At 36.3% G+C, this 26,683-nt stretch overlaps 1 protein-coding gene across 2 annotated transcripts in view; it reads right to left on the minus strand.

The window, feature by feature from the left end:
* The window catches only part of myo7aa (myosin VIIAa), a 32,343-nt gene extending 6,312 nt beyond the window's left edge, over positions 1–26,031 (minus strand). Inside the window, exons 1-35 of one of the 2 annotated variants that reach the window (XM_051870688.1) lie at positions 25,357–26,031; positions 24,334–24,455; positions 24,085–24,227; positions 22,142–22,255; positions 21,873–22,026; positions 21,678–21,754; positions 21,130–21,249; positions 20,910–21,052; positions 19,789–19,999; positions 19,571–19,706; positions 17,256–17,362; positions 15,019–15,156; positions 14,462–14,620; positions 13,909–14,001; positions 13,260–13,354; positions 11,716–11,800; positions 11,411–11,629; positions 11,012–11,329; positions 9,613–9,816; positions 8,639–8,815; positions 8,442–8,531; positions 7,454–7,581; positions 6,980–7,106; positions 6,274–6,393; positions 5,936–6,109; positions 4,772–4,999; positions 4,369–4,539; positions 3,668–3,785; positions 3,465–3,591; positions 3,218–3,387; positions 2,904–3,094; positions 2,622–2,746; positions 2,164–2,321; positions 1,594–1,747; positions 839–994 (exon numbers count right to left, since the gene is read on the minus strand). In XM_051870688.1, coding sequence (XP_051726648.1) covers positions 839–994; positions 1,594–1,747; positions 2,164–2,321; positions 2,622–2,746; positions 2,904–3,094; positions 3,218–3,387; positions 3,465–3,591; positions 3,668–3,785; positions 4,369–4,539; positions 4,772–4,999; positions 5,936–6,109; positions 6,274–6,393; positions 6,980–7,106; positions 7,454–7,581; positions 8,442–8,531; positions 8,639–8,815; positions 9,613–9,816; positions 11,012–11,329; positions 11,411–11,629; positions 11,716–11,800; positions 13,260–13,354; positions 13,909–14,001; positions 14,462–14,620; positions 15,019–15,156; positions 17,256–17,362; positions 19,571–19,706; positions 19,789–19,999; positions 20,910–21,052; positions 21,130–21,249; positions 21,678–21,754; positions 21,873–22,026; positions 22,142–22,255; positions 24,085–24,227; positions 24,334–24,455; positions 25,357–25,439 — 5,135 coding nt within the window. In that variant the 5' untranslated portion in view covers positions 25,440–26,031. The remainder of the gene's footprint in view (positions 1–838; positions 995–1,593; positions 1,748–2,163; positions 2,322–2,621; positions 2,747–2,903; positions 3,095–3,217; positions 3,388–3,464; positions 3,592–3,667; positions 3,786–4,368; positions 4,540–4,771; positions 5,000–5,935; positions 6,110–6,273; positions 6,394–6,979; positions 7,107–7,453; positions 7,582–8,441; positions 8,532–8,638; positions 8,816–9,612; positions 9,817–11,011; positions 11,330–11,410; positions 11,630–11,715; positions 11,801–13,259; positions 13,355–13,908; positions 14,002–14,461; positions 14,621–15,018; positions 15,157–17,255; positions 17,363–19,570; positions 19,707–19,788; positions 20,000–20,909; positions 21,053–21,129; positions 21,250–21,677; positions 21,755–21,872; positions 22,027–22,141; positions 22,256–24,084; positions 24,228–24,333; positions 24,456–25,356) is intronic. The other variant, XM_051870689.1, reaches the window with a different exon arrangement.
* Between the last annotated feature and the right edge of the window lie 652 nt (positions 26,032–26,683).

Here is a 26,683-nt window from a genome sequence, read left to right on the forward strand (position 1 = left end):
AAATAGCTGTTTTTTTTTTTACTTGATTTAACCCCTATAAATTAATTTTGCTGGTATAAAATACATTTATTTAGGTTGATTCAAACACATGACCCTGGCGTTGCTCTACAGTTTAAGCTACAGAAATGTATTTTTTAATGATTTTAATTATTTATGAAGCCACTGCAAATTGAATCGTTATGCATTTTATCTTAATTGTACAACACTACTGTATTTTGTATAGGCAACTTAGTTTAGGCAGTTTTATTGTAAATGGGGAAAAATAATTGAATATATTTCAACAAAAAATTACCATCAACAACAGACGTTGCATTCATTGCTCCTGCCATGTTTTTTTACTGACACATCATACTTTGGGGCTCAAAGAGTTTCTCACACATAATTATGACTTTGTTGAATTTGGCGTTCATGTGCATTCAAGTAAATACAATCTTTCTGACATAACTTGAATGCACCACATGTTTGAGAGCTTATGTTGGCTTTGCTTCTCTAAAAGCAGTGAAATATCACCAGCTGATCAGGATAAATATGATGGAAGACAACAGCTGTAAGTGATGCTGACCATTCTAAACTGTCAAAGAATTAAAAATAAAGTAAAATAAATAAGCAGTCTACTGTCTACAGTTAGTGTTCTCTCTGACAGACAAAATGCTTCTGACATGGACTAAAAGCTTCAAATTGCATATTAAGAAGTTTTTTGCAAAGGTTCTTTTTTATTGTATATATGCTCCTTCAGATACGACTATCTTTGCAATATAAATAGGCTCTAGATACAATATATGCATGCCTGTTTGAGCATGTACATGCAATTGTATGGGAGGTGAGGGAGTGTTGTCACCGTAAAGCTTTCTGCAATCTCTGCATGCAGTCAGGAGCCAACGGATGATGTTTCTTCGACTGTAGAAACCTCTGGACATGTGGTAAGAGGACGTTACTGGGAGGAAAGAGACCGGCACACAGCCAAAGCAGCTCCCAGCCCTTCTCTTCACTGTACCTACATAAACAGACAAAACATTGCATTTAAACAATGAACGGCTAATATGAATAACAGTGAGCAGAACATATACTAATGTGTAAAAGTTTGGGGTCAGTAAGAAATTAAAACCTTCATTCTGCAAGGATGCATTAAATTGATCAAAAGTGGCAGTAAAGTCATTTATCATGTTACAAAAGATTTATATTTCAAATAAACGCTGTTTTTGAACTTTTTATTCATCCAAGAATCCTGACAAAAATATCTGAAGCAGCATAACTGTTTTTAACATTGATAATAATAATGAGAAATGTTTCTTGAGCAGCAAATCAGCATATTAGAATGATTTCTCATGATCATTTCTCAGTCTCATCATGTGACTGAAGACTGGAGTAATGATGGTGATAATTAAGCTTTTGCATCACAGGAATAAATTACATTTTAAAATATATTCAAATAGAAAACAGTTATTTTAAATTGGAATAATATTTCCCAATATTTCAGATCATTTTTGATCAAATAAATGCAGCCTTGCTGAGCATTAGAGACTTCTTTCAAAATGTTAGTGTTCATTAGAAGAAATCACATCGTCTGGCTATATTTGTAAAGGAGAGACGTACTTGACATGGTTGTCAGTCATTTGTTTGAGTATCTGGCAGTAGATCTCATCTTTAAGAGGCTCCGCCTTTAGCGCGCCCTCAAAGATCTGATCCGTGAGCTCGTTCACAGAACGTGTCCGCTTGGATGGATAATCACCCATATATTTCATTATAGGTGCAGAAGAGCAGGTCAAGGATGATTAACGTTCAGAATGAAGATAATACCCAACTTCTAGTGTTAAGAATAAAACCAAATTAAATCGCATTACTCACTAGCATAAGAACATTTTTAATATTTAATCAATAAAGCCAATTTTAGGGTCCGTTTATATTTTGTATATAGAAAATAAAGCGTATTTTAGGGCCCAGGTCATATTTCGGGCCAAAATAAATAATAATAATAAAAAAAATTCAGTTTGCATACAGAAAATAAAGCCTATTTTAAGGCCCAGGTCAGCCCAAAATCAAAGAAAAATATGAAAGTATATTTTGCCTAAAGAAAATAAAGCCTATTTTAAGTCCTGGGTCAGCCCATAATATGAAAAAAGATGTGAAATTATATTTTTCATGCATCCTGGGTCTAAAGGATATCAATGAAAGCCATGCAGGCCTCCTGGGATAGCTCCTCATGGCCCACACACTTCTTCAGAAGGGCCTGTTTGATGGGTTCTCGTGTGCAGCACCACAATTTGTCCTTCCCACGGTTCTTGGTGATCATCACTCTACTGAGCGTGTGTTTGGGAGGAGGCCTGGATGAGTGGAGAGTGTCAAGGGTCAATGAGGGTCATCCATATGCATTTGCACGAGTTAATTGTGTCATTTAGGGACTTCTTGTATCATTGTTCTTTGCTTTCTTTGTAAAATCACAATTTTATTTTCTTTAGAATAACCTGCACTGAAGAATAGTGCACAATAACAGCAGGAAATAAAGAAAGTCAATAAAGACAATTTTGCATTACCTTTAAAATTAAATTAAAAGTAAAGCCTTCTAGCAAGACTCCTGATTGCAGCATAACCTGCAAGAATTAAAACTATATTCTTCTGTTCACCTGAAGTAGTCATATGAGAATTCCTCCAGAGTGTACGGCTTTATCCTCTCCTCCGACTCCGTTATAGGGACATGGGAAATCCGGATTGACTCCTGACGTTGGTCTGGTGTCATGGTAACTAAAGCCTGAGCCGTAAAGTCAAAGGGAGGGCAAAAGAGAGATAGAGAACACAAGACAGGGACAGAGAATATGAGAGGGTTTAAGAAGAGACATGACTCATACATAACTGAAATAATAAATATGAAGCGAACCCTTAACATAATATTAAAAAAAAATCAGTACCACAATATCAGGTGGAGGTCTAATGACTGTGGGCAGCACATAAACACAGTCGGCAGGGAAATCTCCTCTCTGTTTGGTTCTGTCGTTGATCCCGTGTGCCCAGCCTGATGTCATGACCTGCTCGCCCGTGTCCTGGTCCAGCAGAATGAGGTCACCTTTTAGGAAGCTCAGGAACGTTGAATCATCGCCAGCTGATCAGGATAAATGAGTTACATGAAAGAAGAGAATGGCTGTAAGTGATGCTAAAGAAATGTCAGAGAGGAAATAAAATAAAATAAAATGTTATTGATATGATGAGTTTGTGCTTCTCTAACCTGGACTGGGGTTGTCCTGTAAGGCCACAACAAACTTAGATCTCTTCCTGAGTCCCTCTAAGAAGGTGACCACCAGGTCCCGTATGTCCTCTGCATTATTGGAGGTGAACGTGTACTCGTCCCCTTTGATGGTGGCTAATGTGAAGCTCTGGGCCTGAAGCTTCCCCCCTCTGGCAAACACACAGGCTTTTATCTTCAAAGCTCAAATCATATCAAACCTCCAAACAAATCTCTGTGAAACCCATACCTGCTGCTGGACACAGCGGTGATCTCTGGGAAAGAAAGCTCCAAAAGAACCTGCTCTTGCTCGTCCACAAAGTAAACACCTGTCCAGTTTACAGCCACAATCACGTCATTCTTGGGTAGGCTAGGACCTTTAGACAGGAACAATATAGTAAGCATAAAAACCCATCTGTAAACATACATCACAAGAAATTGTGCATGAAATACCTGAAAATTTAAAGGCCTCGTAGAATCGTGAGAATAACAAAGGCCACTTATAACGAGCAAAATCCACGACTTCCTCCTTCACTTTTTGAGGGTCCACCCTCTTCTGAGTGTAGATACCCTACAGACACAACACAGTGTGTTACTAACAATGGTAACACTTTACAATAAGGTCCCATTAGGTAACCTTAAAATTAACTAACAATGTGCAATACATTTGTTACAGATTAATCTTTGTTAACATTCATTGTTTGTTCATGTTAGCTGAGGTTCATTAAATCTTTAAAGCAGGATGGATTTTGATTGGCTGCCAATGTTTTATCATTCATCACCTGGAAAACTATCCAACTGGAGAACTATATTTTTATCGTTATCGCCATAGCTATATCACCCTTGGTGTGAACAGGCCTTAAAGGGATAGTTCACCCAAAAATGAAAATTCTGTCATCATTTCTCATCCTAAAGTTGTTCCAAACCTGTATGAATTTGTTTCTTCTGCTGAACACAAAAGAAGATATTTTGAAGAATGTCAGTAACCAAACAGTTAACGGACACTGACATCTTCTTTTGTGTTCAGCAGAAGAAACAAATTCATACAGGTTTGGAACAGCTTGAATGTGAGTAAATTATGACAGAATTTTCATTTTTGGGTGAACTATCCCTTTAAGTCCATTCATGTGACTGTTGAGATGAACTTTTGCCACCTTTTTGTGTGCAGCCATTATGAACTGAGCCCATCTCTCCACGGTTTTGGCCGAGCTGATCTCTCTGTCCGGGATGTAAGATGGAATAAGACTTAACAAGCGTTCCACAAGGATCTCAGAGCCGTAGTCCACGTAGTACTGTTGCGATGCCAGCTCCGCTAGATCCTCCTCCTCCCGGAAGATACAAGATACAGAAAGATACAGAAAAAGTGCAAAATAGCAAAATAGATGTGCGAAGAGAAATAAAGATAATCAAAAGAGAAAAAGGAGAAACAGAAGAGTAGAAAAACAGATAAAAAGCAAAAGAGAAAGATGCAGAGAAAGAGAATATTCCCTCCTTAGAAATATGGTGTGAATAAAAAAATTGATTTATTGGCTTGTTTTCTGTGTCTGAGGTTCATACCCGATCACAGCGGTATTCGCCAAACTTGACGCCACGCACGATCTGCTGGTAGACGAGGTTTGTAGCAACGGCGTCTTCTGCTGGGTCGTGCCAGGGTGTGAATATCTCCTTTCTAAAGAACAACCTCCAAGGGGCGTTGCGCTCCTGAGCGCCCTGCTCTTTAGCGTACTGCTCACACTGAGACACAGCGTCCATCACGTGATCATTACCGCTGCCAAGAGAGGAAACCTACCACAAATAGAGATCAAAAAGCTTTCTTAACCCTGTAAAGCCTGACATATGAAATAACAGTCAGATTTTTTTTTTTTTAAATTGAACAGTTTATATATCCTTTAGACAAAATATTTTTTTAAAAATCTAAAAAAGGGGGGCTTTTATGGCTCATATAGTAAGGCATAGTAAGAATATGAAGATGAGAAGCACCTAAATTTTAAGGCCCAAATTGAGAAAAAAAAAAAAAAAAAAAAGGCAATTTAGCGCTGATGCTGATATTTATATGGCCAAAAATAAGATTCTGAAAGCTTGTAATATAAATCAATGAGATCTTTATAACAGTATAGTAGACTACTTACATAAAATAAATATCAGCTGTCATTCTATATCTGCCAATAATGTCTTAGTAAAATATTTAAATAGATTTAATAGAAAATAGAAAAATATTCTTAGATTTATGATGAAATCTCTGTAATTTTGAAACATATAATGCAACACAATACAATGATGATTGAGGGCTGAACAAATACACGTTCCTTAAAAGCCTGATGGATCATATTTTATACTCACATGATTTTTCTAAAAAGTGATGTAAATCTGAACTGAATAATCAAGTAAACTTAAGTTGTCCAGTAATTTTTCAAATATTACTAGCAATATTAAAGTTATTCTTATGTCTTTCTAAAAATCAGTAAAAACGCATGGACCTTAATGTGGACATTTTCAGAATTACAGTAAAAGGCTTTTTACTTGCTAATAAAAGTATAAACTATCAATCAGACAACAGAAGGTATGTAGTAGATTGAATGCAGCAGTTTTGGTTATGTTGATAATTTAGAAGCATTAGACATTTGCGTATCAAATATGGTACAGTAGGTTTCATAGGGTTAAATGAACAACAGAAGAACACAATAACTGAACCAAACTGATCTTGGTTGTGAGTGTGTGTACCTTATCAAACAGAGCGATGTACAGGGAGAAGCCGAATCGATCCTGAAGGCTGATCTTGTCGGACAGTGCGTTGCAGAGCTCCATTGCTGTGGTTGCAGAGTCTGTCAAAAGTGTTTTTGTGGTTCCGTCCATAAACGTCACAGGTAGCATTATCGGCTTCTTTGATTTTGTGGCCTTGGATAAAATTGTGAAAAGAAGATGTTATATGGACTGTCAAACTCCAGGACAAAAGGCATTATAAAAGCAGAGTCACTTGTCAACTTTTGTTGCATGGAAAAGAGCAGCAGAACTAGACTGGTTATTAATAAAGCAGATATAATCAGTAAAATCAGTTATACCTGAAGCTCTAGCCAGGATGGTGGTTGTGTTCTTGTTCCATTCACAAACGTTCTCCTCAGTCTCTCCTCGCAATAGGGAGCGTAACCCGGAGGACCCTCACTGATGAAGTTCCTCAGGTACTACAGGAGGACAGACAGACATACTGAACTTTCAGTAATCGTGATCGTAATCATAATTGGTCAGAATTACCACTAAAACCTCACTGGAGCGTTTTACTAATTCGTTCTCTCGTTTTAAGTAAATTGTGTGCACTATATAATAATTTGTTACCTTGGTTTACCAAATAGTTTTTTTTTTTTTTTGCCTTTTTACATTTTTGTTTATTATAAAAAGAAAAGTAACCACTTAAAAGAGATTTAATTGATTACAGAAACTGCCTTCCGACAGAGGCTTTGATTTTTAGTGTTGTAAGGCTTTGAGCAAGAATGTACTGTATCACAGAGAAGTCTTCTGACCAAATTGTAAGTAATTAAAAATGCTTTTAATTTAGGCCAGACTCTACTTACTTTACCTAACCTGAGAATAAATAATAAGGTTAAAGGTGTTAAGATCAAAGTACACAATGCAATGATGATAAAAGTATTTGTCTGGGGTTGAAATATTACAGCTGCACCGATCACAGTTAAAGCTACACGTCAGAAGAGGAAACAAGCAGAGAAGAAAATCTGAAGAGTGAAGAGTTTATATATAACCAGCATTTTTTACCTTCACAAACTTCTCAGAGGGAGCGAAGCAGCCGACACACAGAGACATGAGGATCCAGCCGCGGGCGTGACTGCTTTTAGAGGGATTCTGGGTCAGCTGCTTACAGATCTGACAGTAGATCTCATCTCTGTAAGAAAAAGCAGGAAGAAGATTGTTCAGGGTTGTTTGGGAGTGACGAATCAATATACACACACACTGTAAAAACTGTATTTTCTATCCCCTAACCCTATCCCTAAACACAACCCTCATAGAAAACTTTCTACATTTGTACATTTTTTTCAAATACATCATGTAGTATGATTTATAAGCTGTCTTCCTCATGGGGACCAAAAATGTCCTTAAAAGGTCAAAGATTTCTGGTATCACTATCCTTGGGGGAACATTTTGTCCCCATAATGTAGGGAATCACACACACACACACTATATATATATATATATATATATATATTTTATAATATATATCCATTGTCTGACCTCAAGCCTGGGCGAAGGATGCCGTTGCCAATGATAAAGTGTAGCTTCTCCAGATTGGATGTGGGTCGGTCCTCCAGCATGCTGTTTCCATGGACTGTGTATTCACCATCATTCAGACGCTTGGTCACCTAGAGAAAAAAGAAAAAAAGAAAAGGGAAAACATTTTAAAATCAGTATCAGGGTTGAAATGAACAAATTACATCAGATAAAGCACTGGAAATATAAAATAGATTTGTTAAAAAAAAATTATTCAACAAAAATATAATCCACCAAAATAGCCACAACATAAAGGGACATGAATGAATGAATGAATGAATGAAGCATTTATATAGCGCTTTTAGATACAACTGTATACTGTACACACACACACACACACACACACACACACACACACACACACACAAGATGTTTTGTTTCTGAGGAAGCTTATTGGTTATTTTTTTTTTACTTTAATTTTATACATTGAAACAAATTACAAACAATGAGCTAAACATTCATGGACAATAGCAGTGGCCCAATAGCATGCATGATGGAGCAAAGGAAATAGAAGAAAACACAAAAAACATGATGGGATGGTCAAATAAAAGGTACAACAGGGGAATGGGTCCAAATTCCATACTCATCAGTTCATTTTCAATGCATTAAGATACATAATAACAGGTATAATAACGTGTCCATTTTATAGACAGATCTAAGTTTTTTTTTACCCAATGACCCACTTTTGGTGGCTGCAGTTTCATACAGTTGATTATGTTTTTTTGTGTGTGTCTGCAATTAATAGCTGATTGGTTCTTTCACATCTGATTGGTGGAAGGAGAGTTTATGACTCCTAATAATCTCCTTTGCTGACAGAGGAATGAATATTTGAATGCAGTGGCTCATACCTGTGAAATCAATGTCTTAAAAGGGTCACCGAGTTCAAAAGAGAGCTTGTAGAAAGAAGGGAAGACAAGCATGATAAAATCACCATGGTAACAGCATCACTCACCTCCTCTGTAATCTTCGACTTCTTCTTCAGGGTGAGCGACACCAGCTTGTGACGCACACTGCTCTTTTTGTGACTGTCAATGTGAGTGTTCTGTAAGAGATGGGATGCAAAGTGACTTAGAAATCATGAAAACATTGCCTCATTTGCCCCAGTGTATTAGTAATCTTCTCCTTCAACTATTTTTTTGTCTAAAGTACCTCTCCTTCTCCCTGCAGAGCCTGCAGCTCTCTCTTGTAGGTTTTCTTGCCAAGTGTCTCGTAGATCTTGGTCATGACAGGAATCTTCTCGCTGCCGTCACTGATGGCCGTGTGGTATTTGGGTTCTGGAAGGTCACCCATAAACCGGAGAATCGTGATCCACACGGCCAGAGCAGCCTGAAGAACGACAAGATAACCAATAACTCATCAAACAAACATTTATATACTAACAATTAAAAGTCATTAATATCATAACATATCAAGTCATTCATATATCAAGTCATTTACAAGTTAGTAAAAATATTCAATATTTTTAGCTTATATTTAGACAATATTAATTAAAAAATTTGCTGCACATCAGAACTATATTCTTTGGTTTTACTCATTGTGATGAATGATTAAGGGAATTTGCCCTTTGTGTTTCCTCATGTTTATACTAATGATCAAAAGGATAAACAATGCAGATTAATTTTTACAGTCATCTTTGATTATATTTACCAAGGGTGCCAATAATTCTGACCACAACTGTATAAAACATATATTTACATTTGTTTCTGAAAAAGCTATATATATATATATATATATATATATATATAAATATATTAAAGTTTTTATAGTATTTATATACATATTGAATATGTATATATATATATATATATATATATATATATATATATATATTTATGTTGGTTAAAAAAATTATATTTAAATACACATAAATAATAGGTAAATCAGAACTATTTTTACTTTATACAGAGTATTTTTGTGCTGAATATGCTGAATTAAATAGATTTATTATCAGCATTCCTCTCAAGTCATCCACCATCTGTTTTTATTGTGCTCGTCACAATGCATTATGGGACTGCCTTCAATGTGAAGGATACATGCAAAGTTTCCTTTAAAAAGACATCATCGTTACATAGTTAATAATACAACTTCCTAACATCTAAAGTGTGTTTCAAAAGGTTACATACCAGCTGATCTCCTTCGTCTTCGTGAAACAGTAATGGCTGTTTGAGCGGGCGGCGCACATAAGTGTGAGTGGTCGTGCCCTGGAAATATGTGGCAGAGTACTTGGCAAATTTGTACTCCGACAAGTCTTCCAAATCATCCTCTGGGAGAGGAAGAGCTTCATCCAGGTCTTCCTCCTCAAGCTCCCTGTGCGTTCGCTCCAGATCCTGAGGAAAACACAATAACATACTGGAGCTTAGTTAATCGACTAATTAATGAGGTGAGGGATCAGTTGTGTTTGGCTGCGGCTGGATTTAACCAATCGGCGAGATTTGCTGCTTGCAGTCGGGGAGGAGTTGAAAACGGAGACGTGAAGTTGAACGCTTTCTGGTTTCTGTAGTGATGCTTGCATGGTGTTTGCATACTTAATCACAGATGTAGCAGATTAGCTGCAATATTTGTCAAATGCACAGATGTTTCAGGTGTTTTCATGTAAGCACTTTTCATTTAATACTTTATGTACTGCTTAATACAGCACCTGCATATGCAAGTTGAACATAAGCCTATATACTATTTAAATACCAATAAAGTGGAGTCTATACTTTTTATCAGATTTATTTAGATAAACATGGCATAATATAACATTAAGATTACATGAAAAGTGTTTTTACGGTTATTAAAATATGGATTTATTAGCACCAGTGGAAATTATGTGAGTGATTTATGATTAAAACAAGAAAAATATCTGCCAAAGAGGAAAGAAAATAAACTTAATTCAAAGGAAAACAAGATCATTGTTTTTTCTTATTTTAAGCAAAAATTCACTTAATTTTGATACATTTTTCAGAAAACAAGACTTAATATCATGTCATTTTGCTTCTCAAGTAAATGTATCTGGATTTAAGAATGTTTAGAGATTTGTACTGCAAAACAAGACAAAAATACTGAATAAGAAATTAACAGAGCTGGGTAGTAACTGATTACATGTTGTTGATAAAGAATGGAATATATTTTCTTTCTCTTTGTATTTTTATATCAATATGGTACAAGATTATTCTACTCAAATCAATGTGATGAACAAGTAAGGTCAAAAGTAATCTAAAAGTAATCCAAATTATTTTACATTAAATATGTAATGTGATGGATTATGTTACTAACTACAATTTTTGTCATGTAATTTGTAATCAGTAACCGATTACAATTTGTATGTAATTTACCCAGCTCTGGAAATTCATCTTTTGCAGTCGACCTGTCCAGCTGACAAATTGCTCTCGCAGTACTTTGATGGTGGCATCTCAAGTCGAACAAAATTTCTAACCGGCATGCACTGCTTCAAGTTAGACACAGATCCGTCTGTGCAGTGCTGCATGAAGTCCAACACACCTAGTTTAGATTGTAAAAGCGACAGATCTCCATCCTCACCTCAAACCCAGCAGGCGCTTGACCCTCCTGACCAGGGAACGAGTTTGTGGTTCCCAAAAAGCCAAACATCTTGTCCACCATATCAGAGTCGTTGACTGGCTCATGTCGTGCTTTCTCCATCTGGTCCAACATTTCCTTTTTCCTCCGCGCCTCCTCTCGCTCCTTCTTCTCACGTTCGGCATCCTCTCGTGCCAGCAGTGCCAGTCTTTCCTGGTGCTTCTTTTCGGCTTCTTCTTTGGCCTTCCTGGCACTCATCTGGTTCCTAAACTTCTGCTCCTCAGCCAATCGCATCTTCTCCGCCTCCAAACGCCTCCGATACTGAGATGGATGGAAAAAGAGAGTGATGCGTTTGGTGTAAACCATATATCGTAATCTACAAATAAATCAGGTCGTACTCACCTCTCCTTTGAGTCTTTTATAGAGTCGGCGAGCGATCATTCCCCTCGTATACGCCTGGATGGTGATGACGGCCCAAAGACGGTGTCGAAACGCCCGGCGAACCAGGTATCCTCTGCAGCGGCCCTCGAAAAGGGTGATTCTCTGACGTGCAACGTGGTACGTCTGGTAGAGTTTGCGAGAACGATACAATGCCTGCAGACGTGAGAAACCACCGCGCATCTACAAGATGGGAAATGACTGTTAGATACTGGAGGGCCACAACTGCATATAGTTGTAGAGGAAATATGAGAATGTTTGAGACCAACCGCTCCATAGTTCTTCCGGCAGTAATAACCCCTCCACGTTTTCTGGATCAACAAGGCTGATTTCTTCAACTTCAAGAAGTTAGATCTGTGGAAAAGATGACAATTTTTTTAATTCTGTTTGATGGACATTAAATAGTCATTGATTGCCAAGTTAAAATTGGCTGATGCTTTGAGTTGAATCTTGTATTAAAATATTTTGCACCAATGTATATTCTACCAATGATGAGCCTGTGTAGAGAAATATACAACAAGTATTTTTATTTAAAAGTGATATGTTTTTTCTAGGGCTGTAAACGTTAACGCGTTAACGCATGCGATTAATTCAAAATCCTTAACGCTTTAAAATAATTTGACGCATTTAACTCAAGAAAATTACAGAAGCATGTGAAATTGCATCATAACGTAATTTACGTCACGCAGTTAGATGATCTTAAAGTCCATGTTGATTAGATCAGAGATGGCAGAGAGAATTATTTATTCCAGTGTCTGTTTCGTTTTAAAACACGAACTCTCTGTCATATCCTGTCATTGTATCTGAAGAGCGAGAGCCCTCCCGCATTGCGCTGTTCCTGTCTGAACGGAAAGTCGAAACATCCCACCGCTGTATGGCCAGATGATATGAAAACTATGTTTCTCGGCTAGATAAAGCAAACCAGCTTCTTGCTATGAAAGTTTTGATGGATGAGGATTTCAATCAAAGTAAAGACGATTGCGGTGACGTACAAAAGCACGCGTGAGTCTGTTATATTGATGCGCAAACAAATCATGCATGAGCGCTCTCGACGCACTGATCGCACATGGTATTTATGCACAGACACATTTCAGTACTTTCACGTTGTTTTCACATACATTCAGGATGATGTTTGGATTTGTCCTGTGTATGTTGCTGTGTACTTTAGTATATATGCAGGTCAAGACGGTTGGTTTAGTTTTTTTTTTTGGCATCTCCATGTGGTCCTGTTCAGTATCGCGACTTGACTTGTCTAAAATGTAAACAAACTCTTTGCTGTTGCAAATACTATACACTGTGAATTCTGAAACATTTTTTATGGGTGCTTTGGTGTAGCCTACATAAATGTACGAATTATATGAAATCATATAATTTATGATATGATATGGTTATTTGGTGTTCTTTTTTCTCTAAATTTACCTTGAAAAAAGCTGAAAAATACAGTTTTGTGAGAATCACACTTCAATCTGATGGTTTACTTTGCTGGATATAGGCAATGATGGCAAAATGGACGTATTAAACAAGATAAATGGTGTATGCTTAATTTCACGATAAGTGTGCAATTAATCGCGATTAAAAAAATTAATCTATTGACAGCCCTAGTTTTTTCACATTTTATAGCAATCACGGCATCAGGAATTTATCATGATCAGATGATGGTGTGTTTCTGTGGTGTGTTTGTGCTGTTATCTGATTTGCATAAGTGAATCAAACAACACAGACCATAAATGCAAATAAACAGTGGGCGTAATTCTTTTAGCATATTCCCCTAGAGATCTTGCAACACAAACTAAACATCAGCAGTCATTCGTACCTGTCCTTGAATCCTCTGACAACTTTCTGAATGAGAATGACCTTATCAGTTATGGCCTTGTCTCTCTCGATTTCCAGCAGCATGTCATGGTGGTCCTGATAAAGGTAGAGAAGTATTTAAAGGACACATTAACTTTAACTATAAACTTAAACACGCTCCTGTGATGTTCCACTGATTATCAGATCATTTAATAAGCCTCATATTGATCTGTATCTGTCCTGGTTCTCCTGGTGTCGTTACTTCCTGTCAATGTGTATTGACACTGCCCTCTCTTCCTTCCTGCTGAGTTGGATTTCCTGTTTTAGAGAACTGGAAGGTGTGATAAAACCTCATTCCTGGAAAACTCATCCTGGCAGTTTAGTAATGGACAAGCTAGTTCCTGATCTTTGACCTCTGGCTGAGGGCAGCGTTTCCGGCAGCAGAAAAACACCCCCGAATATTGAGGTCAATATTGTTTGAGTTTGACACGACTGCATAACATGGTTTTTAACAGCAACAAAAATGAGCTTATTTTTCCATGACCTATTTTTTATTTATTATTTAAATATTGCCTTCTGTTTTTGATTGTGAAAAACATTTCATAAAAGGTCTCTTATTGGTATAATTAGTTGGTAGTTCTATAAGAAGATATTAGTTCTGCTTTAAGTACCTTCAGGAATATCTTTGTTTTTCCCATCTGCCAATCATCATCACGGCCCAATACAGCTTCAGCGATACGCTGACAGGTTCCTCTTAGGTCCCCCTAAACGAAAAAAGAAAAAGATTAAAAATTGTGAAGAAAGCATAATAATATGTGGGTAGATGACAAACTGTTTTGGTGAACACCAAGATAAATGTATATATTTATACTTTAGTATATAGTCACGTGTGTGTGTGTGTGTGTGTGTGTGTGTGTATTATACATTGCTTTGCTTCAGAAGGCCTTTATTAACTCTCCGGAGCCATGTGGATATCTTTTATAATGGACTGTTACACTTTTTTGGGCTTAAAAAAAATCTTCTCCTCTATCCACTGCCATTATAAAGCTTGGAAGAGCCAGGACATTATTTAATATAGATTTTTGGGTGAACTACCCTTTAAGGACACTACAATGACTTTAGTTACATGTCAAAAACATGTACTACACAAAGACTAGTTGAAGTACACTGCATTTCCTTGTACAAGTAAGAGAATTTCTATAGACAGTGAATTCATTAACTCACCTGTTTGTAAGCAGGTTTCACTCCAGGCATCAAAACACGGTATCTGTCCACAAACTCAACGAAAGTGTAGCGGATAGGGTATCCGGCCCGGCGAATCCGGATGGTTTCCATCATTCCAGAATACCTGAGCTGCCTCACACACAGCTCAAGATCAAAGAGCTGGAGAAAGATGGGGAGATTATTACATAAAAATCTCTTAAAATTAAACATTTGGTGGCAACTTTAAAATAACTATCATAATTAATAAATTAATAATTAATAAATTAACAAACATAACACTAAACTGATCATTAAACGTACATTCTTGAAGCTGGAAATACAAGACACTTAATTTACCACAAACTTTGCTATGTTTTAAAATAAGACAATAATTAATGTTCATTTCTACATTCACTAATACATTTTTAAAATCAAAAGTTGTATCTGTTAACAGTTAATGCACTGCGAACTCAATGTACAATTGTATTTTTTATTAACTAACATTAACAAATGTTAGCAAATGCTGTAAACATATTGGTTTAACATTCTAGCTGTAGAGTAATGCTGGTTTAACTCACCATGGGTTTCTTGTACTCATTGGGTTTGATGCAGCGAACGAAGAACGGCTGACACACGCTCAACGTGCGCATCAACAGCTCCAGAGAGCGCTTGAATTGACTGCTCAGTGTCGGGGAACGTTTTCTGGTCTCCGCCCCCTGTGCATCAGGAAACACACACACACAGAAGAACATGCACTTTAAAAAGAAGGCCAGGAAGAGTGGTGAGCAGAGGTCAGGACTGTTTTAGGGTGAAACTGTCAAGAAATGACTGGGTTAATTTTGATTTGAAATATTTGCTTGTTTTTCTCGGTTCAGAGCTCTTTCATCCTCAAACGGGAAATGGTTTCACCTCAGGGACTGTGTTGGACAGATATACTGTATTTTCTAGACACATGCAGGTCACATTATTTCTGTCTACTTAGGAGAACAAAAAAGGTTGAAAGGGTTAAAGCTCAAACTGGGTTGTGCCATAAAAAAGTGAATGACATTTAAGGCTCATAACAAATAACTAGACACTTATAATGGTGTTTGTCTGTGCCAACCCGTTCCCATGATGCTAGGTTGTTCTGGGTGGTTGCCAGGAAGTTGCTATGCAGTTATCAAAGTGTTCTGATGATTGCTATGCAGTTGCTAAGAAAAGACTGATGCTGCGTCCAAATATGCCTACTTCCAGTGGGTGAAAAACAGTATGTGAGCCAAATAATATGTCCGAATTCATAATATTTATGAAAAAATTGGCAAAAAGTACCCGGATGACCTACTACTTCCAGCAAGATTCTGAAATGCGCATTCACTGGACAATTTACTATCCCAGGAGGCCATGAGAGAGGATTTATGAATGGAGGTAAAGTGACACAACTGACGGCGTATGTCACATGACAATGACGGCATGCTGGATGTAGTACATCCGAATTTCATTCATAGTACACACATTCATACTACAAAGAACATACTTTCTTAACGGTCGCGAAGTGAGTTTTCAAAAATAATAATATAAGAAATGTTTCTTGAGCAGCAAATCAGCATATTACAATGATTTATGAATGATCATGTGACACTGAAGACTGGACTAATGGTGCTGAAAATTCAGCTTTGCATCACAGGAATAAATTACATTTTACAATATACCTATTACTACGGAGCCCCTAAAGAGACACAGTGAAGGAAAAAATATGTCAATGCTTTTGTGTTTTCTTGCAAAAGTTTTGTGAGGGAATGAAAAAGCATTGAAATATATTATATCTCATATTTTATCCATCACCATGTCCCTTTTGGGGCTCTGTATATTACAATAGAAAACAGTTATTTTTAATTATAATAATATTTCACAACATTACTGCTTTTACTGCATTTTTGATCAAATAAATGCAGCCTTAGTAAACATTAGTAAACATCATCTACCAGGCAAATGTCTGATTGCTTAGAATATAAATAGCACACTAATACGAGGTTAGTCATTTTTATTTCACTTTCATTTATTTGTAACCAATTTAAAATAATAACAGTGATGCATCATGGCTGGTAAGCGCTAGTAATTCTCATTCACATGTCATATCAGCAAAAACGGTTGCACTTTATTTCACAGTACATGCACTTACGTGTACTTTCAGAACTCTTACCTAAGAAAGTACTGGGTAATATAAGGTAACTACATGGGTTAAGGTTAGGTTTAAGGGTAGGTTCAGGGTTAGTACCTGAGTTATTACAGTTATTTTAATCACTATAATAAGTACATAGTATGTACATGTGGAACAGGACTGTAAAATAAAGTGCTACCGCAAAAAAAACATTGGAAGCAGGCGCAGTGTATCTACTGTTAACAGCATAAACTAAGAATTAGTTACTGTAAACTACTAGTCTTCTACCACGATTTTACCTTATGGAGTGAACCTGGTTTGCCAAGACTGTCACCAGACACATAACCACACAAAAACTGGCACCACATTTCACAAACACAGAAAGAAAGAGGGAAGCATGTATGGGACCTAGTCCATCCATAATATTAAAAATAGATTTTTAATATTCAAAGACATTTCACTTTCAAAAAGTATAATGGAATAGCATGGTTTTAAGATAATACTGCTGTATTTTTTTTATTTTAATTATAGTAATCATTCAATATCAAAGTACCATGGTATTACCATCTGATACCATCACTGTATCATCACTTGTGAGGGAGTGTTAAAATAATCTAGTGTGTATATAGTAAAGACTATAAGACTATAGTAAAGACCAGAATGAGATGGAGACATTACCATAGCAACATCCGCCTGAAAGATCTGCTTTATGAATTTGTTTTTGGAAGAGTGCACGAGCTGAATGATGTCACCGTGCAGGGTGTCTCGATTCTTCTCCAGAAAACCTGCACAGACACATAAAAACATTTATTATCAAGCATATAACTATTAACTACATCAGTGCTTGGATGCTCTGGGTGGTTTCTAGGGTGTTGCTAGGAGTTTTTTTAATGGCTCAAGTATATGCAGGGCTAAATTTGAGGGGAGGGGGTATCCCCCTTGTTGAAAAAAATGACAAAAAGCATCCTCTCTGTAAAACCACCATCCCCCTTACCATCCCCATTAGATTGACAGTGTTGTGCATAATGTAAAATTTATCATGCAAATTAAATATTAAAATTCTCTATGTATGAAAATTACCGAACTATAAATAACAGCGATTGGCCAATCAGAACTCAATATTGTAACAAGCTGCGCATAGTCAAGCTTTCGTCATTTTTCTCACTGTTCAAACTTCAAAATGGCCAAGAGAATGGTTCAAGATCACCTTTGGATGTTCTTTAAAAAAAAAAAAAAAAAGAGAGAACAGAAGGTATGATATTTATTTGATTAGTGTTTAAGGACGTGTGTGACTATGAGGGACTGAGAGACAATTCTGAGAGAGTTTCATTCAGAAATGATCACCCTATTCTTTTCATCTTTACCATCCATTGTTAGAGTTCTGGAGCCCTGAAAAGTGTGGGGAATTCATTTGGAACTCATTTATAGAGTTATTTTTATTAAAAAAAAAAAAAATCTGTTGATAATGATTAGACTATAAACACTTCAGTGCCCTCCAAAGGCATCAATTAGGTTGTTTTCCATGCAGAGTGTGTATGTGTGTGTGTGTGTGTGTGTGTGTGTGTGTGTGTGTGTGTGTGTGAGAGAGTGTGATGCTCAGTCATTCAATTCTAGTCATATAAATAATTTCATCAATAATGCCTTTGTAGATTTTTATTCTACTCTTTAATCCTATAAATAAACACGTTTTAAAATGTTTTAAAAATTAGACAAATGTTGTAATCATTGTCAAACAAAACACCATCCTCCTGGAATTTTTTTTAAATTTACAATTCAAGTATATGCATTTGGCAATCTTTTATTTTCCGCAAGTCCAATCATTTAGAAAAGTAATTTACAATAAAAAAAATATTTAGGCCTAAATGTGATGCATATTTGTCAGTCATACATAAATGAAACTGGTTAGAAACAGGTAATATTTTCTGCAATCAAAAAAGTGACAGTTTATTATTAACCATTTGCATCTATTTGATTTTAAATAATCATATTTTCAAATGCATTTATTTAAAACTATTAAATTAATTCAGATAAAAAGTATCAACATGGTTGAAATATGGCTAGCTGTGGAACAAGCAATATTCATTTAATTAAACTGTATGAGATTGAAACAGTGGATTAATTGATGATACATAGAGCACGTTTACATGCACACCAGTAAGCTGATAACTAAAAAAATATCAGCTTATTGAAATAACCAGTTTTCCCCGTTTACATGCAAACCAGTAAACTGACAACGCAAGTAAACCGCATTTACATGACTTTATTAATAAATCAGGTAATTTCCCTGTAGTGACGTCAAAAATAATAATTTGCGTATCTGACTATTATAGTATTCCATGTTATGTCAGTTGTGATGTTAAATAAAGCCTGTAAAATGTCAGCGGGAAACTCATATATTAATATTCTCTCATGCAGTTGCAGATGCAGCATTTTGACTGAACCACTTCTACTTCTGCTGCATGAGAGATGAGAACACATTTTTTAAATTTTCTGGGTCTTGAAAGAGTCTGCGTTTGCGATATTTCCTTCTTCCTTTCCTACAAAACGCTTGCTCTGTCAGGATGCGTTTCTGTCACATATCACACATGCGCACTTCAATAAACTGACAGAAAGCAGGTTAATGCGTTTACATGCCACGCGAAATTGGTGTAAGAGCCAAAAAACTACCTGTTCCGGTTTATGCTTAAGCCGTTTATGACCTTACTCCGATAAAAGAAAACAGGTTAAACGCACTCATATGGTTATGGTGTATTTAAAACATATTCAGTTTATTACAGAAAGTTTACTTGTTTAATACCAGTTTCATTTATGTATGACTGACATATATGCATCACATTAAGTTTATTAGTTTAGATTTATGATAAAACTGTGTAATTCAAATGGATGGAATTTTTAACACAATTATGCAATACATAAATCTTAAATTTAGGCCTAGGTTTTTGAGAGTAGAATGAATGCATCTGAATATCATGTATGATGTGAAGGATACCTACCTCTGGTCTCGTAGTAGACCACACCAGCAAAGTGCTGGATACCAAACTGTGTTTCATAAGTGTTTTTAGGTGGAATGTAGTTGGTATTGAGTTTGTGTTGAGAGTTGAGTTTGTTCAGCATGGTGGTGTCTGTACCCTGAGACATGAAAAAGAAATGGTCAGCATGAGCACAGGATACAGTATGTGAACGTACAGTACAAATTAGCAATGTCTCTCACCTTGGGAAACTTGCTCTCCTCGTCAATGAGAGAGATGATATTCATGGGCTTTATGGCGATCATGTCCAAAGCATCCTGGTTGTCAGTGAACTCAATGTGCTGCCAGTTTATGTTCTCAAGGTTATATTCTTCCTGCTCCAGCTTGAAAACATGACGGACGAAGAATTGCTGCAGGTTTTCATTGGCAAAGTTGATACACAACTGCTCAAAGCTGGAGGAGAGATACAGCTGCATGAGGGCCCCCGTTTACACTACTCAAATAAAATGCATTATGAAGAAACTCTATGTACAATATCAGGAAATGTCTAAACATTATATTATTACATTTATTTATTAGTATTAATTTCAATTAATACAATAATCATTATGAAATATACACATTTATTTAATAAATTTAAACATTAAATATATAAATATCATTATTATTCATTTCATATATTTAATTTTAATTAATGTATTATTTGGTATTAAATGCATTAATTAATTTATTATTTTTAAATATTGTTAATATATATATAGTATTATTAAAGCAAATTAAAATATTTAATAATAATGAATACATTAATCATTACAAAATATATCAATCTATTAACTGATTTTATTAAACATTGTTACATTTATTAATTATAATTAATTAATTAATTGTATTAATTGATTATTTTTTTTATTAAAAAATCTATTAATCATTATTTATTTAAATTCAAACATTTAATAATTAATTCAAAACAAAATATTTAATATAATAATTATTTTTATTATTATTTTTAATTATTTAAATATATACATTTCAAAGTCGTGAAGTCAAGCCAGCATTCTCTGAAAAGGAAAGTTGCTTTAGAGGTGGAGCTTCAGAAATATCTAAATTTTGATGATATGAAATATTTGAAATAATATATGAATTGTACACAATCAGACCAGGAAAGTGCATTAAGGTTCATTTTGATTACAATTCGACTAAAATCTGTCATGAACCGTGATAATTAGGATTAGTGCCACTAAATGAAGTACTCAATTTGCAAATAATTTTTTAAATGTGTAACAGGGACACTATAATGTAGTGTTTGCAGGATTTGCGCTGTATATAAGTGTGTGTGTGTGTGTGTGTGTGTGATATTTTCTACCTGTTAACTGTGAAGTTCTCAAAGCCGAATATGTCGAGCAGGCCAATAGATCTCCGCACTGCTTTGAGCTCGAGGGATGGAGGCTTATAAATGGCAGCATTGATTTTCTCAACAATCCACACAAACAAACGTCCATATATTCCCTATGAGACACATAGATAATTAGAGGCTGTTACCAAACCAGATTAGGTGTGTAGATGAAAGTGTGAAATGGTTTTACCTTAACAAAGGCATCTCGCACGTCCAGCGCCTGCTCAATACTGAGAGGAGTGGACACCGTCTCTCCACGGGTTATTATGGTTCGGCTGGTCAAGCAATTCATCAGGTCCTTGAAGTCCACCTATAAAAACACAATAATATAGAAATTTCCGCTGTCAAAAAGTTATTTTCCTTATACAGCATCGTATAATAAATAAATAAATAGAAATGTATCAACTTATGGATACAATTTTTGTGTGGAAAAAGTTAAAATCATGAGAAGATAAAATTTCTCTGCAGTTTTTGCACCCTGTAGAAATCTTAAATCCATCACAGTAGTTTTCCATGTTAGTCACTAGAGGGCGCACAAACACCTTACTGATCTTGCATTTACTTGTACTAGCGTGCTGATACATATTAACAAGAACAGTCAAATGTCAGATACCTCCAAGACTAGATTCTTGATTGACTCATTAAAAGATTTATTTAGCATAAATGTTTTACTTAAATGCATCTAAATCACCATAACATCAGCCATGTCTTTTATGACTTTCTGATTTAGCATCATACCTCTAATAAAACAGCAGCAGTGGTGAGATCTGAGCAACGAACAACCTCACAGGCATCCAAATTATCATATGTGCGAGCTGGGGAGGAAGTTTACAACACCATAAGTTGTTAAATACACAATTTCAGGCTGTTTTGAACTTAAAAAAGTTTAGGTCAAAATGAGTTTATTGGACACATTTGTCCCAGCAAACTCACCCTCGTAGCTCAGGTTGCCCATGTGCAGAATAGCGGCTAGCAGCTTGGAAATCTCCCAGTTCTCTTTATCCGTGAACATGAGGACCTTCATGGCCGAACGGATGTTTGAGTATTCCTTCTGATCATCACGACCGTCACAAACAGTGCAGTTTCCCTGAGTTTAGACAGGTCAAAGTTATATTATCTGTCTATCTGATGTACATTGTCAACATCTGTACTGCACAGTAAGAACATTAAATCATTAAAGAACATTAAAGATTATCACTCACAATAGTAAGGTAGGTGTAGTCTGTGGCATTACCCAAGCCTAGTTTCTTCTTCTGGTCTAGAGTCATTCCCTTCAACATACAGTAGAAAATGTGGTAGTTTCTTTCATCACGGGCCTGAAAGAGTGGAAGTAAAAAAAAAAAAAAATGTTTTACAAACATTGCCGTTTGGACTGATTTTATTTTAACCATATAAATACAATATAATGATATTTTGAGAAAACCTACCCAGTAAATATTTTCACAACCATTCACTTTTTTATGTTGGACAATGAAACTGAAACACTGGCCAATATGGTGTTGGAGGTTTCATGCCTATATATGAGTGGCCTGGTGGCCAATCTTCACTGATTTTACATTACATCAGTAAGAGCAGAGTGTGAAGGTTGAATTTGAAAAGCAATAGCACAGCTGTACATAAAATATTGCAATCCACACAACATAATGGGAGACATATCAGAGTTCAAAAGAGGACAAATGTTGGTGTACGTCTCGCTGACTCATCTGTGACAAGGACAGCAAGTCTTTGTGGTGTATCGAGAGCTATGGTATCCAGGGTAATGCTGGCATACCACCACGTAGGACGAACCACATCCAACAGGAGTAACTGTCGAAGCAAAAGGAAGCTGTCTGAAAGGGATGTTCAGGTACTAACCTGGATTGTATCCAAAAAAACAGCTGCCCAACTCACTGCAGAATTAAATGCACACCTAGACTCTCCTGTTCGTCAGGAGCTCCACAGAGCCAATATTCATGGTTGGACTGCTATAGCCAAACTTTTGGTCACTCTTGCCAATGCCAAATGTCAGTTTCACTGGTGACAACATTGCAAATCTTGGGCTGTGGACAATGTGAAACATATATTGTTCTCTGATGAGTCCACCTTCACTGTCTTTCCCACATCTGTGGGAGTTACGGTGTGGAGAATCCCCAAAGAGGCTTAACACCCAGACTGTTGCTGCCCAGAGTGAAGCACGGGGGTGGATCAGTGATGGTTTAGGCTGCAATATCATGGCATTCCCTACTGTGCTTGATGGGCACGTCACTGTCAAGTACTACCGAACCATTCTGGAGGACAATGTGCACTTAATGGTTCAAACATTGTACCCTGAAGGGGGTTCCGTGTATCAGCATCATAATGCACCAATACACACAGAAAGACTTGTGACAGAATGGTTTGATGAACATTAAAGTGAAGTTGAACATCTCCCATGGCCTGCACAGTCACCAGATCTAAATGTTTTTGAGCCACTTTGAGGTATTCTGGAGGAGTAAGTCAGAAAATGTTTTCCTCCACCAACATCACATAGTGACCTGGCAACTGTTCTGGAAGAGAAATGGCTTAAAATCCCTCTGGCCACTGTGAAGGACTTGTATCTGTCATTCCCAAGATGAATTGATGCTGTATTGGCTGCAAAAGGAGGCCCTACATCATATTAATAAATTATTGTGGTCTAAAACCATGTGTTTTAGTTTCATTGTCCAACCTACCTACACTACTGAATAAAAGTTTGGAGTCATTACTTTTATTCATCAAGGACATGTTCAATTGATCAAAAGACATTTGTAATGTTCCAAAAGATTTCTATTTCAAATAAATGCAGCTCTTTTGAACTTTATATTCATCAGAGAATGCTAAAAAAATGTATCACGATTTCCACAAAAATATGAAGCAGCACAACGGTTTTCAACATTGATAATAATAATAAATGTTTCTTGAGCAGCAAATTGGCATTAGAATGATTTCTGCTGCTGAAAATTCAGCTTTGCTATCATAGGAATAAATTACATTTCAAAATATATTCAAACTGAAAATAGTTATTTTAAATTGCAATAATATTTCACAATATTACCTTTTTTACTGTATTTTTGATCAAATAAACCAAATAAAAAAAATTGAATGGCAATGTATTAGCCAAAGAATTCAGATTCAAACTTGTTCATACCTGTCGACACACTCTGGATTTCTCCAGAAGGTACTGCTCAATCTTTGCTCCCTCTATGGCTCCTCTTTTGTTGAAGTGGATGTCGATATACTTCCCAAAGCGGCTGGAGTTGTCATTACGGATGGTTTTAGCATTCCCAAAGGCTATTGGGTAAAGTTGGGTAAACAACCAGAATGTAATCCGCTTGTTTCTGACAGATATGTGGTTCTTAGAGCTCAAACCCCTCCAGATGGTCCCTGGTTCTCTTACCTTCTAAGATGGGATTCGCCTCCAGCACCTGCTGCTCAATCCAGGAGTGCTGCCCACTGATAGCTGCCAAAAACTGTAGAATCAACTTGGTACTTTCGGTTTTTCCTGCTCCAGACTCACCACTGATGGGAAAATATAGATAAACATACATACACTCTTGAAAATAAACGTACCAACCAGGGTTTTTGCAGCAATGCCATTAAACATTTTTAGTTCCACAAAGAACCTTTCAGTCAACAGTTCTTAAAAGAACTTTTAAGTGTGAAGGAACTTTTTCTCACTATAAAGAACTATTTGTGGAATGGAAAGGTTCAGTGGATGTTAAAAGGATAGTTCACCCAAAATGAAAATTCTGTCAAGTAGTTCCAAACCTGTATGAATTTCTTTCTTCTGCTGAACACAAAAGAAGATATTTTGAAGAATAGGGGTAACCAAAACAGTCCCATTTACTTCCGTAATATGGAAAAAAAAAATACCATGGAAGTCAGTGGATCCCATCAACTGTTTGGTTACCCTCATTCTTCAAAATAATGAATTCTTTTTTTGTCTTCAGCAGAAGAAAGAAATTCATATAGGTTTGGAACAACTTGAGGGTAAGAGATGATGACAGAATTTTCATTTTTGGGTGAACTATCCCTTTAAGGTTGGGTCGTGTATTTATGGTAAACTTTGTTCTGGGAAAATGATTTGCACTTGCTGCTACCAAGGTTAAGAGTAGGAGTAGGTATCTGAGATAAGTCCCAATTTTGGGACTACAGTAGCACTGTCAACAGCATCAAAAATACTGTCCTGTACTTTAAACTAGTAGACGTGAGATCAAAGTTGGCGTTAGGTTTAAAATGACCAGGGTCAGGATCAGGATCGGCCTTCAGGTCAGGGATAAAGTAAGGCTTAGGTTTAAGCTCAAGAAAAGGGTACGGGTTAACCTTTAGATACCCAGATCCTAAATAATAGATAGACATTAAGCTTGAATGGAAGCACTCACACTAAGCGTTGCTAACAGAGTCTTATAGGTTTACGCACCTTATGATACAACACTGGTCTTTGTTGTTGCGTTGCATGTTGAAGTAACAATTGTCAGCGATGGCAAAGATGTGTGGAGGCATCTCTCCGATCTTCTTGTTGGTGTAGAGGCGAATCTGGTCTGCCGTATAGATGGGTAGCAGCTGATACGGGTTTACAGCCACTAAGATGGACCCTGTATACGTCTATAAAGGACACAGAAATAGAGCTAAAGCAGAGGAACTTGAGTGGAAATGTTTGTTTCTTTGTTCTTGAATGGATGTAAAAATGAATAAAACATCCTCTTAGGAATGTAATTCTTGTCATCAGGACATTACGACACTGTAGAATAATTATGTAAGGCAAAAATAAACCTAAAACTTTTATTGTCTTGAGCAGTTGTTTTTCTTTACTTGTATGCAATATTGACAGTTTAAAGCATGTAGAGGACATGCAGATATCAACAGTCATGTTACGGCACAAGACAGACAGTCATACTGGTTATGAGGCACAGCGAGTGAAGATGACAATGAGACGGGAGTGCACGGGCATCTTGCTTTTCGGAGGGTGCTGTTACAGTGGGATGTATCAGTGTCCTGTTACTGCAGACCTCAGAGCCATGTTGAAATGGAGAATCGTAATGAAAACACACTCACTCAGAGTGAGGCAATGAACAGCGAGCAGCCATGCGCGAGAAAATGATGTGTCTGCGTACTCACCCGACCACCACAGTTAGTCTTCATATAGAGAAAGAGAAGAGAAGAGGATATAACCAGAGCAGATAACTGAGGGGAGTTATTAAAGACAGGCTAGATAAAGCTCTTTTTGATTTAATTCTTGGAACAGAGTAATAAACAGTTTTTGTCTTTGCAATGGCCATAATGAAACAAAAATATCATATTATTTATTCCAATTAATAATATTTTAATTTATTTACAGTTGTGTCAAAATAAATATAGATAATATAATAATTATATATTTATTTATTTGGTATTGAGTAACTGATCAAATTATTGGACCCGAATAATTATTTTATTAATTTAACTCATGGAACGGCAGCAAATCTTTCACAATGATCAACTGAAATATCCCATTATTAATTCCAATAAATATTTGTTTGTTTGTTTGTTCTGACACAATAGTTTATATATGTGTTTATTTATTAGAAATCGTTTTGAGCAACTGATCAAATTAATAGATCTAATAATTACTTTATTAAACAATTACTTTACTGGATCACTGGTGACGCAAGATGGTGTTTTGCTGGTTTACCTGGTTGGCCAGCTGACAAGTGTCCAAAACCCCTCTAAAACCAGAAAACCAGACTATTTTTCTGCTGTGTTTTGCT

This window comes from Ctenopharyngodon idella, chromosome 18 (genome assembly GCF_019924925.1).
Source record: "Ctenopharyngodon idella isolate HZGC_01 chromosome 18, HZGC01, whole genome shotgun sequence".
NCBI lineage: Eukaryota > Metazoa > Chordata > Actinopteri > Cypriniformes > Xenocyprididae > Ctenopharyngodon > Ctenopharyngodon idella.